At 38.5% G+C, this 19,750-nt stretch overlaps 2 protein-coding genes across 2 annotated transcripts; both read left to right on the top strand.

The window, feature by feature from the left end:
- The first annotated feature begins 8,257 nt into the window (after positions 1-8,257).
- Positions 8,258-12,141, top strand: LOC137744978 (protein IQ-DOMAIN 2). Its single transcript, XM_068484816.2, has 6 exons — positions 8,258-8,560; positions 9,126-9,223; positions 9,315-9,650; positions 9,781-10,002; positions 10,413-10,532; positions 11,141-12,141. The coding sequence occupies exons 2-6, from the start codon at positions 9,152-9,154 to the stop codon at positions 11,837-11,839; spliced, it is 1,449 nt and encodes a 482-aa protein (XP_068340917.1). The 5' UTR covers positions 8,258-8,560; positions 9,126-9,151; the 3' UTR covers positions 11,840-12,141.
- A 1,236-nt stretch (positions 12,142-13,377) lies between these two features.
- LOC137745959 (mitochondrial import inner membrane translocase subunit TIM14-3) lies at positions 13,378-17,910 on the top strand. Its single transcript, XM_068485990.2, has 4 exons — positions 13,378-13,532; positions 14,159-14,337; positions 15,722-17,348; positions 17,534-17,910. The coding sequence occupies exons 1-3, from the start codon at positions 13,530-13,532 to the stop codon at positions 15,876-15,878; spliced, it is 339 nt and encodes a 112-aa protein (XP_068342091.2). The 5' UTR covers positions 13,378-13,529; the 3' UTR covers positions 15,879-17,348; positions 17,534-17,910.
- The last annotated feature ends 1,840 nt before the right edge of the window (positions 17,911-19,750 follow it).

Genomic DNA, 19,750 nt, shown 5'->3' with positions numbered 1-19,750 from the left:
ACTTGTGTCTCACTTACACTAGCACTTGTTTTTATTACTTTGTATGCTAGTTTTTATTTATTCGTACTATTTGTATTACTATTTTGATTAGCTTCCGCACGTGCACATGGTTACATCACCTCCGCGTGGCGGCCAGCACGCCCTGATCTCGGTCGGGGTGTGTCACCTAGCTCAAGCTTTTTACTATTAATAACAAAACTTTGAACTTAGCGGTACATTTTCACACTATAATACACACTTTACAGTAGTCTTATAACATGTCATCTTCGTTTTTGATTTTCTGAACCTAGTGGGAGGCGGAGCGATCACATTGGTAATTTATGTAGGGCGTCCAATATATGAGCTAGGCAATATCTCTTTTTATCCTACATTATTGGCATCATTAGCTCCCCTTGAAATTGTGTCATATATACTTTTATAAACCTCACTTCTCAATTTTTTTTTTTTTTTATCTTTTTTCTAATGTAATCCAATTGATCTTCTCAAAGTGTTGCATAATAATCTACCAAAAATTGTTGGAACAACCTTCCTCCTAGCAATGTGTCTAACCTATGAAGGCTCTCATAAGTACTTTTCCTCTTATATATTCATAACCTTTAGAATCATTGTTCCATTTTAAATTAGATTTGTAACACCTAGACTCTCCAACTCTCTCATCCTCTTCGTAGAAGCAAGCAACTCCATCTCTTTTTCATGAATCCGACTTTGATTCTTCCATCTGGAACGGAGTCAAACGAGCTCACCTTCGATTCCCAACCTTTGCTTTGAACTTAGATATGCCCAAGGCGAGCCTCCAGCACTCGAACTCGAGACTCCTTAGCCAAGAAGGCATTGCCAATGCGATCTTGTTCGGCAGTAAGGGAGGAATTATTTTTCTCAAGCTTAGCGATAGTTTGTTTCAACTCCCGAATCTTGCTCCGTAGTTCCTCATTTTCTGCTTTAGTGAACAGATTTCCCTACAAATTTAAGACAAGCCAAGGCACTTTGATTCTAGGAACTTTCACAGGAAAGTTGTCAGACACACACTCTTACCAAGTAACGGCCCATGTAGCCCAAGAAAGGTAGGTCCTCTAATCCCTTGCTAAAGCTAGATCTCCAGGAAGGTAGGCTACCTTAATCACTGTAAAGGCAATGTGAAGTTGTCCAGCCCACTCACGTCCACTGCCAACACGTTTTTTTTCCAAAAATGGGCTCCAAGACCAAATTCGGAGCCTTTCCAAGTGTAGCGTGACAACAATGAACTTCGTCGTTAGGCATGTTGGCGGGGCACAAAGTGGATACCTCCAAAATACTCTGTGCTATATTCACAAATTTGGGATTCTCTGGTTGGTTCCTCAATTTGTTCGCCCTCTTCGACCATTTATATCCCCTTATGCTCTAACGGGGCATCATCTTTAACCATTCTGCCGATGCCACCCTCAACACTATCCACAACATCTTTCTTAGCACCATCTACATCTACATCAACACTCTTAGCATCATTCAGAACATCTTTAACATTACCCTTGGTTGTATCTCTAGAAGTATCTTTAGCAGCTTCTGCGAAGTCCTCCACATCCAATTTTTTTTTGTGAAGGTGGAGTGGAACCACACTGAAGTCCCTTCGTCTCCGCTACAAATGGCTTCTTAGCCTCGAGCTCAACTTCCGCAGTCACTACTCAACTAGCACTTCAATGACGAATCCTCTTCTTGATGATGGGTCTTTCCTTCTCTGTACGCTCATCCTGAGCCTTGACTTCATTAGTTGTAGAAACCACTTGCTCAAGTCTCTCAACATGCTTAATTGACTTTAACTTCATTGATATCTCAAAAACATTAGCAACTTTGAAAATTTCCACCATCTTCAATATGGCCTTCTTCTTTTCCACCCTACAATTTACTGGCACGGACTTTTCCTTTTGCCTGTCTTGGGCTCAAAAGGTTTTATTGTTTTCACTCGAGAGTAGTCCCTGATCATCTCCGACATTTCTACCTCAAAATACTTCTTAGTCACCTCCACCAAATCGCCGAGCCTATCCCTATCAAGGTGGACTATACATTGCCAATCATTGTGCACCTTGGGATCACTAAATATGCCTTATCAATAAGGTGAGGCCAAATGACTCTAACTTTATCTACCGGATCTTGAGTGGTTACTGACTTAGTCAGGGTCAACTTGACTCGATGGCCAGGGATATCTCTTTCCCATGCCCTAAAAACCACCAAGATATTCAAATCATAATGCTTGTCCTTAGTGGGAAAATTCTTGACCCAATAACGATTCCATTTGCCCACAGTACGACTCTAGAAGAAATACCTATAGCTCGCAAGGATCGGCTTAAGGAAGTACAAAGCTCGAAATTATAAGAGTCCTATGCTAGTTTTGTAAAATTGATTTGAGTCTCTTAAACCCACTCAGGACCTTATATGCAATTGGCATAGGATTAACGGGGTAAGGTTGTAGTGAATCAAAACCTTATTCACAAACCCGTTTATTAGGAACTTCAACCCAAGGCTCAAGTACCATTTGTGAATCCTAATGTAAGATTGCTCCGAAATTTCTGATTCTGGCAGTTTGTCGTAAATACTAGAGCCCTAACGCTCTAATCGAATGCTTCAACCACCCAGAACTTCCTTGTGCGCCTCCATGAACCTTTGAAGTGCTGCTTCATCCCCCATTATATGTGTCAATAATAGAGATGCACTTATAGTTGCTTGAGACGATGACAGTTTTGGGTGGAGTTTTGGAAATAGTCAAGGCTTTGGAGTTTGGAGATTCAATCGAATCTGATTAAGGGTAGAAAAATTTGGATGAATGAAGAAAAATTCTGGGAATTTTAGGAAGAAAATCGAGAAAGAAAAAATGCCAAAAGTTCTAGTTAGAGATTGAGAGCAGAAAGAGAAAGAGAACAAGAAAGAAAGGAAAGGGCTTTTATGTGTGATTTCAAAAAAGACTTGTTCATGAGCCAAGTATCGTTTGAGGAACAAAGATCGTGGGGCACATGTCATTTTCCAAACCACAATCGATGGATTGGATTGGGTGCACGCTCCACCACTTCAAGCAAACATGTCACCAAGACTAATCATGGCGAGCACATGAAACGAAGCGACCTAACAAACTATTGGAAATGATGGTTATCGAGTCTATACACGCTTCAATATTGATGTCAAGCATTAACTACTGACTCCACTTGTCTAGGTCGCTTAATATTCGCCTCAACCATTCTTGTTTACAACACCAAGTGTTTTTCACTGCGAATTAACGCCCAAACAGCATCTCTTAGAGTCGTCACGACATGTACTCTACGCCAAGCACTTAATGTCAAAATGAAAATTCTTCAACTATCACCAGGTCATATAGGGTAGGAACAATATCCCCTGAATAACCCAACTAGCCTTAATAATGCTGACTTCATTCCGGACGAGATAATGTGATCTTCTCTAACTACACATCTAAGGCATTCTAAAGACATAGTTATGGCAAATGTGAGATCATATTTTCTACCTCTCTAGAACATTGAATATGCCAACTAATTCCGTCGATCTGTTCCGGAGTGAGTAAGGTACTCTATATGTCACAATGATGACATATCAACACTTGCTAGAAAGATGAGACACTCGTCTAATCCTGATAATTTCGTGAAGCAAACTACCGAGGCGCTAAAAGATGGAGTACTAGCTTCCATGTGTCCAAGTTTGATTCTGGTAGAGATAACCATAAAATTGGATCTAAAATAGCTTGCTGAGCATAAGGAGACTTGTAATGGTCTTAAGTTGTCTATGTATTCAGCCATGCATGTAATACTCTGAAAATTTAAATATATGAAATAGAATATTCATAATTATGAATATGTGGAGAAAATTGAAAATAAATCGATTTATGATTATGAAAATTTAATTGAGGAATTATAAAATTTTGTTACTGAAAATTATTATAATTTACGTATTTGTATTAGTGAGATTTTATATTATTTTTCAAGAATTTATATTAATTTATTTGAATTGAGTTTTAAATTAAACTTGTAATACCCTGGAAAATTTAAATATATGAATTGGATATTCATAATTATGAATATGTGGAGAAAATCGAAAATAAATCGATTTGCAGTTATGAAGATGGAATTGGGAAATTATTATAATTCACGTAATTGTATTATTGAGATTTCATGTTACTTTTCAAGAGATTATATTAATTTATTTGAGATCAGTTTTAAATTAAACTGGTTACGAAGTTTGGAGTTTGTAAGTTAATTATTTAAAATCCGTAGACCATTTGAGGTCACAATTTATATATTTGAATAGAGCTTGATCTCACGAACGCGTAGCTACAAACCGTTCTTGAAATGGAGTTATAACGAAAAAGTTATTAATGTTTAAAGTTAGAGACATTTTTATAATTATGCCCTCATTTAGAAGAATATAGATTTTCTAGAACAAAAGCTTTGCCACGTGTGTGGCTGAGATGAAAATGAATAAAGAAATGGATGGCTGTGATGGAAAAGAAAGGGGAGAAAAAGGAGGGACACGGACGAATCAAGGGGAGAAAAATGAAGGAAATGAGGGAAAAATGGAGGTATTGTAGTAAGAAACTCAAAGGGTTGCTATGAGTGTTTGCCACGTGGAGGTTCTTATTAAATCGGTAGCCCATGCCGTCCCTACCTAACCAATGAATGTTTTCCTCTTTTCGGACTCTGTATGCAATGATATTAATGCCGTTATTGCAAGGTTCTGGTGGGGTCAGAAAAAAGGGAATGGTGGATTCATTGGGTTAGCTGGGAAATTATGGGTAAGGCTAAGATTGATGGAGGTTTGGGCTTTCGAAATTTGAAAGAATTTAACATGGCCTTTCTTGGCAAGCAGTGTCGGCGTCTAATCCATGAGCCTAATTCTCTATGGGCTAGAGTTATTAAGGGCTGGTACTTTCCTAATGGGTCTTTTGGGGAAGCCAAGAGAGGTGGGAGAGCTTCGTGGGCCTGGTCAAGTATCTTTGCAGGCTGGGACTTGTTGCTCCAAAGTTTTTATTGGCAAATTATGGGCGGGGCACAAACTAAGGTATGGGTGGATAAATGGATTCCTACCTTACCAACGGGGCACCTCACTCCTTTGTTGGGGACTTCAACAGATAACATACTTGTTGTTTCTTCAATTATTGGGGACTTCAACAACCCACACGAGCCTGTTACACCTAGTGGCGTCACCGATAGGTGTATCCTATTATTAAGCTACTCTCTCTAAAGGAGCATGCAACCATTCTGGATACACTTATTGGTGACCCCACTAGGTGTGACATGCTCGTGTGGGCTGCTGATCGTAGAGGTAGGTACTCGGTCAAGTTTGGCTACAGGTGGCTGCATGATCGTAATGCTAGAGCTCGATCTTATCTTCTATTGGCAGCTAATGTTGTTGAATCAAGGGTGTGGAAATGTATATGAAGTATAGAGGTCCCCTCCCCCCTCCCCCCAAAATTCAATATTTTATATGGAGGGCCCTTAGGAAGGGGCTTGCCATAAGACTAGGTCTATTTGTTAGGCGGTGTGCCTTTTCACCATTATGCCCGTTATGTAATTCCCATGAGGAGTTAATGGAACACCTTCTGTTACTTTGCATGTGCGTTAAAAGTGTTTGGTTTGGTTTGGTTTGGTGGGCCGTTAAAAGGGTTTACTTTGCATGTCCATAACATCTCTGCAGGCCTGGCTTATGGGTTTTTTGGGTTCAGATCTTGGCTCCGTGGAGGAACGGATGAAATCTTTGTCCATAATTGCTTTTACATGCTGGAACATTTGGAAGGCTCGCTGTAATGGGGTAACCCTATCCTCTTCTCAAACTATCCATGCAACGGGAGTTGCAATTACCTCCTTCTTGGCTGCCCATTCCAAGTTGGCCCTTCTTCTCCTACCTTGCAAAAGGTCTCCGTGTTCGCCATCTAATTGGACTCCTCCTCCTGTGAATAAGCTAAAGATTAATGTTGACGCATCGTGGACGAAGGGCCTTGTGGGTGGTCGGACCGGTGGATTTGCAAGTATTGTAGTAAGAAACTCAGAGGGTTGCTGCATTGCGATCAGTCGCAAGGAGGTTTGGGCCCCAAATGTGTGTTTGGTAGAAGCCTCAGCGGTCCTCGAAGGGTGCATGTTGGCCTTGCAGCAGGGTTTCTCTGATATTATCATCGAATCTGACTCGTTAGAGGTGGTGTCTTGCCTAAATGGCCAAATTAATGATTGCAGCTGGGAGGCATTCCTCATCTTATCCCGCATCCGTGCGTTGAGGAATTCCTTCCATGCTTGCGACTGGTCTTGGGTCCCAAGATTAGCTAACTGTGAGGCGGACTATGTGGCATCTCATTCTGGCGCGGAGATGTGCGATACCGTTTGGGTTGAAAGACTCCCATCTTCACTTGTGGGCATTCTCAACAATGATAGCCTTCCCTGCCCGTCGAACTAGTCTTTTGATGTTGAGATATTGGGTTGACTCCAAGGTCTTGTGTGTTTGTTTGTACCCTATGTCTCTCTCCTAGTTGGTTGATCTCTTTGTTTGCCTTTGTTGGCTTTCTGCCTGTGTGGGTTTCTCTGGTTAATATTTTGATCAATTTCCCAAAAAAAAAAAAAAAAAAGAAGTTCGCAAAGTCCCAATTAGATTACAATTCTCTAATTGAAGATCACAAAATAGTAGTCCAGCAACAAGATCAAACACACTCACTTGAGTAAAAATCCCCATTCCACATAGACGAAAAATCGACAACCCAAGTCGAACCAACAATTTTCTGGTACTCTTAGGGATAGCAAAGAATGTTTGATATTAAAATAACATTTTACATAAAACGGTGGGTGATTTTTGATAAGCAACATGATAAGTCAGCATAACAAATTAATTTCAAGCTCGTCGTTTACATAAGTCAAACTTAAAATATCCTGATGAAAAGAAATAATATTGTTGCGCAATACTAATCAACTACAACTTTAGTTCAGCTTAATTGAAAGTAGACATGCAAGGCATTTGGATGCTCTTCCTAAAACGCGTTATACAGCATGATGAACATGTTGGGTTGCTAACGAACAGTTCACTTTTTAAGTCAAATTAATTAAATCAAAACCAAATGGGGGTCCAATCTTAAACCTGCTTCAATAATTTATTAGTTATGAGTTTTAAACACGAAGATTACTCATTTAGGGTAAGAGTTTTGGACTCTTAACTTATAAATCTGTTTAAAGAAGTACGCTATACCCACTCCTAATATTATTAAGAAATATCAAAAACCAATTCCTAACAATTAAAATGCAAACTAGCCACATATCAATACGGTACAGTGGTAAAGTGAATTTAAACCATATTATTACTAGTCTATTGTGAGATGAAGTCCACATTCTTCCTATTAGTGTAGATAATATCGTTTGTAAAAAATGAAAAAATAATAATAAAAAAAAAGCGCAAACCAAACACAATTAACATTCTCAAATCTTAATTAGCGTTTGCTAATAACACATGAGACGTTCACCATGCAACCACAATTTGGTACGGACGTTAATCTTATTTCCTATTTTATATGTGGCAACAAAATGTGAAAGGTTAGCAATCAAATTTAATGAAAAAAAAATTATAACTTGATAAAATTAAACGCATCCATTTGCATGTAACATGTTTAATTAAGTTTAAGTTCCTAAATCTTCTGACTTTACTAATAATAGTTTAATGACAATATTCTCCTTGCAAGAAAACTAGATAACCTTAGCGGTAGAGCATATATACACACACAACGAAAGTTCGACTAATTTCCACCCAACATTCTCTTATGTTTTTGGTTCATATTTCTTTTTATTAATTTTCACCCAACATTCTTTTTTATCACGAGTAATTGACAATGATTTATATTTTTGTATAGACCATGACGATAAATATTGTTTGCGAGGGAACTAAACTAACGGTGACGGGAGTCAAATTTACGTACAGTAGGATACTTAAACGTTACCGTTAGGGGGAAGGGATCTTCTTCGGATCTCTTCCCCCAAATCATTTATATCAATTAATTCAGATTCTTGAAATTTGATTTAATGATTAAAGTTATTATAACTTTAAAGTAGACTCCTATTTATAATCGTTTGATCAAATTTTAAAGAATCGAATTAGTTGATGAGAGGATTTGATGGAAGGAATCTAAAAGAGATCCATTTCCCGTCAAGGGACGTTACCGTGAGGGACCAATCAATGAAAGGGAAGTGTCGGAGGGCAGAGCATCTGGTCCATACACACGCCAAGATTAAAATCCATTTCTTAAATCCTTGGGCCCAGATTGGCCAACCCGAGAAAAAAGGGACCCACACTAGCAGAACCCAGCTGGTCTTCCTCATATCATATTCTTCTTCCCCATCCTTCAAATTTTCCTTGTCAAGATCTGATTTTTTTGCTTTTCTTTGCCCTTTACAAAGGGAAAGACAGGAGGGCAGGTGGAGCCCTATTGGCTGTTGCTCGTACCCTTCAAGCTCTTGCAATACTTTCTGTTTGGTTGGTGGGAAAATAGTGAGGAGAGGAGAAAGAGGAGGGCCAATCTCTTTGAAGTTACCATTTGAGATCTGCCACTTTTGTTTACAGGGTAATGCTCTGATTTGCTCGTTAATTTGGAAACACCACCCCCATTGTAGCTTTTTGTTATTTTGAATTCACTATGTGGTGCTGTTGAATGTTGATTTTTCGTTGGCATTTGGGTTACTAATTGTGGATAAAGAAGCAATTTTTAACATCTGGGTGGCAAATTTGATTTGGAAGATAACCCAGTTACTAGTTGGACTTTATAATTGTGGTGAATTTTCTTTTTGGATAAAAATAGGCAATCTTCGCATCTGGGTGTTCTTCCATTTTTTCTTTTGAAGCTACCCAGTTGCTAGTTGAACTGGATGATGGTAAATAGTTTTCATCTTTGATTGCTTAAATTTACTGGCATTTAGCAGAAAACTTGTAAGTTGCCATGGAAAGTTAATTATCTAGCTGATTTGTCTTTCCTTTTTTGTTTCCCTATATTTCGTTCGATAATTTTTTCGGTCATTAAAATGCTGATTTTGAAGGATGTGCCTTGTACATTTTATAATATGTAGAATTAGATGCAGTCATAATTCTATGCAATTGAAATTTGGAAGTGAAGTTTGACTTGTTTTTCACAGGGATTAGTTCGAGGAATGTTAAGGAGATGGGGAAGAAAGGTTGGTTTTCTTCAGTAAAGAAAGCTCTGAGCCCTGATTCCAAGGAGAAGAAAGAACAGGTTTGATGATATTCGAATTCCTCTTAACATTGTATTTTATTGTATATTCCATTACCAGTCTCTGATGTTTTTTGTAACTTTTTTTTTCCAGAGATCAGATAAATCGAAAAAGAAATGGTTTGGGAAGCAAAAGTACCCGGAATTCGAGTCTACCTCTTATCAACCATCCACTATATTGCCACCTCTTCCGCCACGAGAAGAGGTGAAATTAACCAATGCGGAGAATGAGCAGAATAGTGATGCCTACTCTGTTCCAGTCACCACCACAGTCTCCACCACTGCAGTGGCTGAGCCTGTGGTTTCTCTGGCTCCTCCGACTCAAGCGGCTGTGGAGGTCGTCAGACTTCCCACAATTACTCATTATGCTGGAAAATCAAGGGAGGAAGTGGCAGCTATCAAAATTCAAACCGCATTTCGAGGATACTTGGTATTGCTTATAGAACTTTATGTTTTGGTCTTTGATATCTTTGATGCCAGCGTTCATAAGTTTACAAATGGATGCTAAAATTTAACCTGATATTTTGAAATTAACCTGAGTTAATTTCTGAACTCATCAGGCAAGAAGGGCATTGAGGGCTTTAAGAGGGCTGGTTAGGCTGAAATCATTGATAGAGGGGTCTGTTGTGAAACGGCAAGCCACAAATACCCTCCGATGCATGCAGACTCTATCTCGTGTGCAATCTCAGATACGTTCAAGGAGGATTAGGATGTTAGAAGAGAATCAGGCTCTGCAAAGGCAACTCCTACTGAAACATGCAAAAGAGCTTGAAACTTTGCGGGTCTGTTTTATCACTCTTAGTGTGTTATAATCTTTACTACTAATTACAGTGTGTTACAAAGTCTAACCTGTTTTCCTTTGGATTTCTCAATTCATTTCCATATTATTTGTAAATCCTACGAGCTGTTTAAGAGACAAGTCCTATTGGCTAGATTTTTATTTGAACTCAATTTCCAAACCTTTCTTTTGTGAATAAACTAAACACTATGGGTTCAAAGTTTTTTCTCGAGCTGGTGCGAGAAATGCAAGTTAGAATTATTGCGTTGTTGACCCATCCAAGTCAAATGGGACAGTTACAAAGGTTGAAATCAAATCAAAAATTCCCAAACAGCTCTATATTTGTAGTTTAATTGAGGGAACTTTTCATCTAGATGAATCTCAGCGGTTAACGCATTTTGAAAATTGATACAGCTCGGGGATGAATGGGATGATAGCATACAGTCGAAGGAGCAAGTTGAAGCTAACCTATTAAGCAAACATGAGGCAACGATGAGAAGGGAAAGAGCACTTGCTTATGCATTTTCTCATCAGGTATCCTAAATCTATTCTTTTACATAACATAAATGAATTGAAAAGATGAGGGAGGAGTAGCCTATGTATTCAACTAATTTTGTTACTATGCTATTTGAATTGTTATGAGCCTTGCTATCCTTTAGGTTTTTTCATCCAAGCCTGAAACTTAGTACCGCACATATCATTCTAAGCAATTCCCCGATATTCAGGAGAAGTTACTCCTGTTGACTTCTTGTTTCTTTTCATAATTGTTAACAAGGTTGTCAATTTTACTTTTATCACACGGTTTCTATACTTGGAGTTAAAAGGTGTAAGCTTGGTCACCAGTGTTATGGTGCATGTAAAATTAGGTGACATAGAGGTAGTTTATAAATGCAGCTACCCGAGCTACATTAAGGTCTGTAACATCAACGGTTAGGTTTTGGTTTGACAAAAAAAAAAAAAGTAACTTGGTTTCCTTTTGCATAGTTTCCTTTTCTGCGGGTGGTTTGATTGGTCGTGTCCTGTTGTGTGTGTGATATAAAACATGTAATAAATACATGTAGCGAATATAAAGTACATGGTCTGTGTTTTCCTGAATCTTGAATGGGCCTCATTCTTGGTCTAACCTCTTGATCACTCTACAGAAAAATGGGAAGAATACTACAAAATCTGTAAACCCTATGTTCATGGATCCAAGCAATCCCACCTGGGGATGGAGCTGGTTGGAAAGGTGGATGGCTGCCCGGCCTTGGGAGAGTCGTGGCATGACGGATAAAGACATGCAAGACGACCATGCATCTGTAAAGAGTGCAAGTCGCAGCATGTCTGCTGGAGAAATTAATAAGTCCTATGCTCGCTACCTCCTGAATTCCGACAAGCAATCCCCAATAGCCAGTGAAAAGCCAAGCCATCCTGGGTTCCGGTCCCCTTCAACTCCTTCCAGGCCAGCTTCGAAAGTAGCTCGAAAGTTAAAGCCAGCAGCAAGCCCAAGGGGAAGTAGGGGGCCGGATGATGACACGAAAAGCATGGTGAGTGTCCAATCAACTCAGTTTAGGAGGCACAGCATTGCTGGCTCCTCAGTGAGGGATGACGAAAGCCTAGATAGTTCTCCAGCAGTTCCGAGTTACATGGTACCAACTAAATCCGCAAGAGCTAAGTCCAGGCTGCAGAGCCCAGCAGAGAAGAATGGGATCACCGAGAAGGACTCGCCGCCTGAGTCAGCTAAGAAACGGCTGTCATTCCCAGCCTCACCCGCTCGACCAAGACGGCATTCTGGTCCACCAAGGGTTGACAGCAGTATAATTACAGAAAACAAAACGACCAATATTGGAGTGGAAAGCTAATTATTTCCAGCACAGAGAAGAAGAGTGGAAGAAAAGCTGTTTCATGGACCAAAAAGTAAAGAAAGAAATAAAGGTTTATTGCATCTGTGAATTGTTTAATTTCTTTAATTTGTTATTCCTGAAAAGTTGTTGGTGTGGGGTAAAATTGAGTCCCAGGAGTTTGCTTGTGATGCAAGCAATGGGGCAATTTGTTGTTATTTATTCATATTTGTTTATTTGTATCTGATATAATTACATCTCTTATCCGGGTCCTTGCCATTGTCAGAACCCATTTCTTAAAAGACTGATATTGTTGTGTTGAATTTCTTGTTTCCTCGAATTGGTGATTAAAATTAAAATTTATATATTATGCATTTAATTTATGGATTATTGTTAGACTAGTTCATGCCACTAATAAGTGACAACTGGGTGTGATGTGTTTGATCATATGTTTATGCTGATGATTAGAGTTGGAAAAGAAAATTGACACGTCCCAATCCGGATATCCAAATGACATCTGGATGACACGTGCATATGACAATAAAATTGAGAGTGAAGGAATCGAAAAACTCGGAGATAGTAGTAAGGAACGGGAATCGGATCACCTAGGCCCCAGTTGATTAGTTTCCTAATTTTAAGACAAACTTTAAAAGAAGACTCGCATTTTTTTTAATTTCATATATCTTAGAAAACCGAAGGAGTGATACAGAGTGAATTGAAAAAGAAAAGCATGTGTGCTTCCCGAAAAAGCTTTTTGAAGCAGCGTCTAATAAGTGCTTCACCAAAAACGCTTCTATGAAACATAAAACATTTCTAAATTTTTCCAAGCAATCTCGTACATGCCTTTTATAACCGTTCAATATTCGACAATTAATAGCATTATTAGAGATTCAAAATAACAAAATGATTTTGTAGCCCAAGTTATTATTTATAACCTTCGCATTTATATTAATAATAAAAAAAACCTTCATGTTTATAAAATAAAAATTGAGTTATTTTTACTTTATTACCCTCAAATATAGTGAAAATATTCACTTCATCGCCCTTGGTTTTTTTCGTCTCAATAACTTTGATTTTTATGATGGTTTTATACATCTGTTAGGTTTTCTACTAAATTTTTCGCTAAGTGATAATGTGACATAACTTTGGGCCTCATATTTGCTAATAAGAAGTATCACCCAATGACTTGGATTTACTAGACAATTTCACATTCATATGAAAACTGTGATGGCCAAAGTTATGTCACGTCATCACTTAACGAATAACTTAACTGAAAACCTAACGAAAGTATTAAACTGTCATAAAAATCAAACTTTAAGTATGAAATTGAGACGAAAATTTTTTAAGATATCAAAATACAAATTTTACGATTCTTGAGGATACTAAAATAAAAATCACCCAATCAAAATATTAAAATACAAAAAAAAAAAAAAAAAAAGCCAAAACAAAACAAAACAAAAGTCCTTTTCTTTTACGGCAAGTAGTTTCCTTTGGCTTCTTCTACAAGTGCTCGGCTTGTGGTTGTTGGCGGCCTTCTCGTTTTGTAATTAGATATTTACGTTTATTTAACCGCCAAACAAACACGAAAACATTAAGTTTTTTTTTTTTTTTTTTTGCGAAGAAATACCTCCCGGAAGGAAAAGACCATAAACCCTAGCGCTTGCCCGAGCCCTAACGGAACTGTTTCTCCGATCTCGAAAGAGCTGCACAAATGGTGAGTCCTCTTCCCAATATCCTCAATCTTTCTATGTATATATTTGTTTCGATATGCGAATCTAAATTTCTTCATATCCGAAAGGGAAGTAATTTGTAGATTGGGATTATCTGGGTGATTCCAAGCAAGGGTTTAGCGTCTGTTCTCGATGTAATTAGGGCTACACACACCTTCGGATTCAGATGAAAAAGCTTGGGAGCTGAAAAATTTAGAATCTTTTGTCTACATTTGAAAAATAAGTTTATTTTTTCAGATTATTTGCTTTTTTATTGCCTAATGAGCGAGGAGTTTTAAGAATTTTAATCTTTATGGATCGTGGGTGTTGATCATTGAACGCTGTCTCTTGTTTTTTTTTTTTTTTTTTTTTCTCGTTTTGATTGTTAGAATTTAGGTGTGGTACTGTCCATATTTGAGTAGGGAATTTTATGCTTTGTGTAACTCGGAATATAACAACAGAAGATTGTACAGTTGAGCCTTTATGTTTGATTTCACAGCTATGTACTCTGTTTTTCGAGGATGAGTTAACCGCCCCTAGTTGCAAAATAGTTTTCTTTTTTATTTTTTTTTTTGCTTGTGACATTGCTGCACACGCTACCGGTGAAGCTTATGTATAAGATTTGCAACAGGTCACGCCATTGGTAGGAGGAATTGCTGTAGCTGCTGCTGCATATGCTGGTAGGTATAGCATTCAGGCTTGGCAAGCGTTCAAAGCAAGACCACCGACAGCTAGACTGCGGAAATTCTATGAGGGTGGTTTTCAATCTACCATGACCAGAAGGGAAGCTGCTCTCATACTTGGAGTGAGGTACCACCAACTGGCCCCTTCTTGAAATATATATGAATCTATGTTGTATTTGAGTCATGGAAACTATATTGCGACAGGTTAATGTACATTATGGCGATGATTGCAAAAAAATTTCTTCGAAATGTTCCTGTTGCTAATGTTTCCTCAAATATGAGTCTATTATTCGGGTGTGGAGTTTTTCAAGCAATTGCAGCTCTACTGCCTTACATATATAGAAATTAATAAATGGATGAGGCTAGGTCTATTTGGTAGTTGGACTGGTTAATCCTTAAGCATGTTCGAAGGAGCTTATTGCTTATTTTAGAACCCACTATGTAATTAGCAGTTCCTCCCTTAGTTGTAGTTGTGGAAGCCGGGTCTTTTTATTTCGTATTGTACCTATTGGTATTCCTTGCTTCTTTCAGAACCTTGGCCCTGGCTTCTTTACATTGTTTGAATTGCTCCTGTTTACCAAACAATTGGGTAGCAAAGGACCGAGGCCCATCAATTTCTGCACCAGTTCCGGAAGAGCAAAGAAAAAGGGGCCCAAGAATTGCGCTTTGGGAACATGCAAAGAAAGAGGCTCAGGAAGAGGAACCTCTGACCCAGATCAAGAAGGGAACTCTATCCTTAAGCCTAGTCTTTCACCATTCAAAGTACTACCTCTGCCTTCCCTTTCTATAACATACCTGGGGTGCCCTCCTTACCAATCTAATCAAAGCCCTACAGGAATGTTTCGTCTGTTACTTAGAATTACAAAATTAACCTTAGATCAGCAGCAAATATGTGCCAGCAGGCTGTGGTTCATTCCTTTCACCCTTCTTTGCAGCCAAAGTTGGGTTATTTAGAATTGCGAAATTTGTTACTTTTTTTTTTCTTTAGGCATATATGTGTCAAAATGTTCGTCCTGTCACTGATCTTTTAACCGTAGCCGTGGTTTTAACCCTGTATATACCTGAGCCTTGAGGTTAGCTGAGTAGCATCCAATATTTTAGGTTCTGCTCAATTATAATTTTGGAGAGCTTGTGGGTGCCTAGTACAAAATTGGTTATCTGTTCTAGGTCCTTTGATTTTCACAAGAGATTTCTTCATTGGCGTAAATGACAGGAAGCTCAACTAGTGCTGGCATGTTTCCTATTGTCGGTTTTCAGTAGCTTAAGCTGTGTTATACAGTGAATTTTCCAAGTCTTGATATTGTGCTCAGAAGTTCATATTTTCGTCAAAATTTCAAACTTTTACGCCTGACATGAGCTCAACCCATGCACACTTGGTCCTGCTCAATTACAGCAAGTCTTGAGCTGTAAGACTGAGAAAAAGTGCAAGCTGTGGGATACTGTTTTATTATCCTTTTGCTTATATCCTCTATACGTGATGTTCGTGTATATATATTTTGTATTTTTCTCAGGGAGACTACTCCTAAAGACAAAATCCGGGAAGCACATCGGAGGGTGATGGTTGCTAACCATCCGGATGCAGGGGGTAGTCATTACCTTGCATCCAAAATTAACGAAGCTAAAGAAATGATGCTTGGAAGAACCAAGGGCACCGGCTCTGCATTTTAATTGTATTAACTTGTCCTTTCCGTTGCATCAATGCCATTCTTGCGAAGGTTTCACATAGTGAGTTTTAGGAGTGTTATCTTTGTTTCGGATCAATAATTTTCGGCGTATATGAACGATTCTGTAGCAGTGAAATTATAATTTGAGGATCCTGTAGTTGGTTCTAATTGGAACTCTTGTACGTTTAATTTCGTGTGAAAATTCTGTAGCAGTGAAGTCATATTTCTGGGATCTTTGCTAGTTTGCTTTGCTCCTCAAAACTCGAACTCCCCAATACGACACGTATTTTTTTGCTGTGACACGCCTGTCAATATAATTTTCTTTCCTAAACAATCTATTTAATACAGAAAATAAGTTGTGGAAAAGACTACAAACCCTCGTCTTCACTAAAGGCCAAACAACCATAACGTTGGGATACTTTCTACTCTTAGCTATTTTTCTTTGTAATTTTGGGGTACTTTTTGTCTTTTAGGATCCGTCAATGCATATGAGTCTCATATCTACTAGAAAGATGGTGCAAGTGATAATATAAATGTGTGGTACTTTTTTATTTTTAATCATTTTCCTTGTGTGTAGAATGAAAAATTGAGCGTAAAAATCATTTCTTGTTGATTACGCACCTAGGAGTCAATTTTAAAGAGAGTGAGGTAGAATATTTGAGTGATTCGGGGATGGTGGATGATGTGTTGGAGATTTGTGATTTGGGAATTAATAAACACATTTTTAGCTTGCCACACATCTTTGTTATTAAGTATATTGTTTCAGTTTGTTTTATGCAATCCAAAGGTCAAAAATAAAGAAAAAGTGTGTGAAAGCCAAATAAGGTTTGTGATAATCTCCTTCGTTGCAATTTTTCTTCGTTACCTACAGGCATTGAGAGCCGATGTTTTTGAGCCGTTAGACCAAATTTAATGGTCACTGTTCATTTGTTTTTTAGCCTTTGAATACAATTCAACAGTGAATTACGATCTGTGTTGGTAGGCACCGAAGAAAAATCAATTAGGAGAATGAATCGAGAAGTGTTAGAAAAGACGAGAGCCACCAAAAAATGCATTTGTGACTACCAGAGGTCGTGGTGGCGACTTCGAGGTAATGGACGTGGTGTGTCTCCGTCTGCACGTGGTGGTGGTGCTGCCAACCAGCGAGGTTTCTTTCCTCGCAGTAATAATCAACGACTAAACTCGGCTTGCAATGGTGAGAAGTTCACGGCTACAGGTGAAAGACTTACTTGTCAAATATGTGGAAAACAAGGGCATCCTGCCCTAGATTGTTATCAAAGAATGAATGTAGCATATGAAGGGCGCATTCCAGCCAAGAGACTTACTGCTATGGCAACATCACCGGTCACCATCAACAAGCAATCTAATGGACAGTGGTTGCTTGACACGGGTGCTAATGCACATGTCACTCTAGATCTTCAAAATTTGATCAATCCAAAAGAGTATAATGGTAATGAAAATGTTGGTGGTGTAGGTAATGATACTAGTCTCTCTATCTCTCATCTTGGTTCAAATACAATTCAAACTCCGTCTTGCTCATTTGAATTACAAAATATTCTAAGATGTCCCACTACCTCCACCAATATTATTTCTGCCCATAGGTTTACCCTAGATAATAATTGTTATTTAATCATCTTTCCTCATTTTTTTCTTGTTAAGGACCTCAAGACCCGGAAGACGCTTTTCCACAGGAGATGTAAGAATGGCTTATATCCATTTTCTGGTGGCGGTGGACAGTTCAATTACCCTATTTCAGTGTGTGTAGGCATCCGAGTCTCGGCCCAAAAATGGCATTCACGCCTTGGTCACCCTTCATCGTCTATTATTAAGTATTTAATTTCAAATAAGCGAGTACCAATTCATGGTACTTCTGATGCAATGTTTTGTCAATCATGTCCATTAGGAAAGAGTACTAAACTCCCCTTTAGTGCTTCTGAGTCTGTTTCCCAATTTCCTTTGCAAATTTTACATTCGGATGTTTGGTGTTCTCCAGTTGTTTCACATGAAGGTTTTAAATATTATGTCTTGTTTGTGGATGACTATTCTCGATACTCTTGGATCTTTCCCATTAAAAATAAGTCTGAAGTGTTTGAAATATTTGTCGCATTTAAATCTAAAGTGGAAAATCTGTTCAATACTTCCATTAAAAGTTTTCAGTGTGATGAAGGAGGAGAGTATAAGAGTCGTGTTTTTCAAAATTTTCTTGCACAACATGGAATTTCTCAAAGATTTTCATGTCCCAAACATCCTGAGCAAAATGGTATTGCAAAAAGAAAACATCGACACATTGTCGAAACTGGTATTGTCATGCTTTCTCATTCTCATATTTCAAACAAATATTGGCCTGATGCTTGTTTAACAGCAACTTATTTAATCAACAGGCTGCCAACTCGGATTTTGTCCTATAAATCACCATATGAAAAATTATTTGGCAAATTTCCCAAATATGAGACGTTTAAGGTATTTGGTTGTAAGTGTTTTCCTTGGCTTGTGCCTTATTCCCAAAATAAACTTCAACCCAAGTCAAAACCGTGTGTATTTCTAGGATACTCACTGAACCATCAAGGGTCCAAATGTTTGGACTTGTCCACGAGGCGAATATATTTGTCTCGCCATGTTCTATTCAATGAGGACTCATTTCCATTTAAGGAACTCACATCTCCACTGGAAAACGTTGATCAAATAGGTATTGCTACATCCCCTGATCTTTTGTTCACTTTTACTATTTTAATATCTTCCACCAACTCACTGTCTTCATCCCATAACTTAGTGACCTTGCCTCAATCAATTCCCGCTGCCACTGCATTGACCAACCCTCCACAAAGTCCAAACCTATCACTACCTACAAACCCGCCACTTACCTTATCTTCACCTAACCCTATCTCCACTCATCCTAATTTAAATGAGCAAGCAGAAGTTTTTGAACCACCCCTACATCCGCCCATACCATCTTCAGATCATGCCCATACTCAGATAAGTCAGACCTCTGAGCCATTGCAATGCATGACAACTCGTTCGCAGTCAGGAATACTAAAACCTAATCCTAAATATGCATTGCATGTTTCTACTGATTTTTCTTTTGTTGAACCCACGTGCTATAGTCAGGTAGTCAAGACTAAAGCATGGCGAGATGCCATGGTCCAAGAGTTTAATGCATTGCAACGTTGTGGTACGTGGAAACTTGTTCCTTATCATCCTAATATGAATCTGTTGCCAAATAAATGGGTGTTCAAGATCAAAAAAGGGCAGATGGCTCGGTGGAGAGGCACAAGGCCAGGTTAGTTGCCAATGGATTTCATCAACAGTCTGGTATTGATTACACAGAGACCTTTAGTCATGTGGTCAAGCACAGCACTATTCGACTTGTTCTCAGTTTAGCAATTTCAAAAAGGTGACACATAAGACAACTGGATGTACAAAATGCTTTTTTGCATGGCTTTTTACAGGAGGATGTATATATGCGGCAACCTACTGGCTTTGTTGATCAGCAGTATCCTAATCATGTGTGTAAATTACAACGCAACATCTATGGCTTGAAACAAGCCCCTAGAGCGTGGTTCCATCGATTTTCAGAGTTTCTTCTTCAACAATTAGGGTTTCACGGGTCAACTTGTGATTACAGTTTATTTGTTTTCAATCACCGTGGGGTCTATTTGATTTTATTGATTTATGTGGATGACATCCTGTTGACAGGAAATAGTCCTTGCCATATGTCGAGATTGATCAAGAAATTGGGTACTTTATTCTCAATGAAGGACTTAGGTCCTCTCCATTATTTTTTGGGGGTCAAAGTTAATTATTTTGGTCAACAAATGCATCTCAATCAAGCAAAGTATGCATTGGATTTGCTGAAACGTACAAATTTTTTGGATGTCA

The sequence above is a fragment of the Pyrus communis genome, chromosome 12 (assembly GCF_041283825.1).
Source record: "Pyrus communis isolate YQ-2024b chromosome 12, ASM4128382v1, whole genome shotgun sequence".
NCBI classification, from domain to species: domain Eukaryota; kingdom Viridiplantae; phylum Streptophyta; class Magnoliopsida; order Rosales; family Rosaceae; genus Pyrus; species Pyrus communis.
Note: the sequence above shows the minus strand (reverse complement) of the source record. Positions and strands in the feature narration are given on the sequence as shown.

Excerpts from the sequence above, each read along its gene's own strand:
- LOC137744978 (XM_068484816.2), top strand. The coding sequence starts at position 9,152 with ATGGGGAAGAAAGGTTGGTTTTCTTCAGTAAAGAAAGCTCTGAGCCCT. Across the intron at positions 9,651-9,780 it reads CCGCATTTCGAGGATACTTG|GCAAGAAGGGCATTGAGGGC; the intron begins GTATTGCTTATA and ends TGAACTCATCAG. Across the intron at positions 10,003-10,412 it reads AAGAGCTTGAAACTTTGCGG|CTCGGGGATGAATGGGATGA; the intron begins GTCTGTTTTATC and ends AAATTGATACAG.
- LOC137745959 (XM_068485990.2), top strand. Across the intron at positions 14,338-15,721 it reads GCTCTCATACTTGGAGTGAG|GGAGACTACTCCTAAAGACA; the intron begins GTACCACCAACT and ends TATTTTTCTCAG.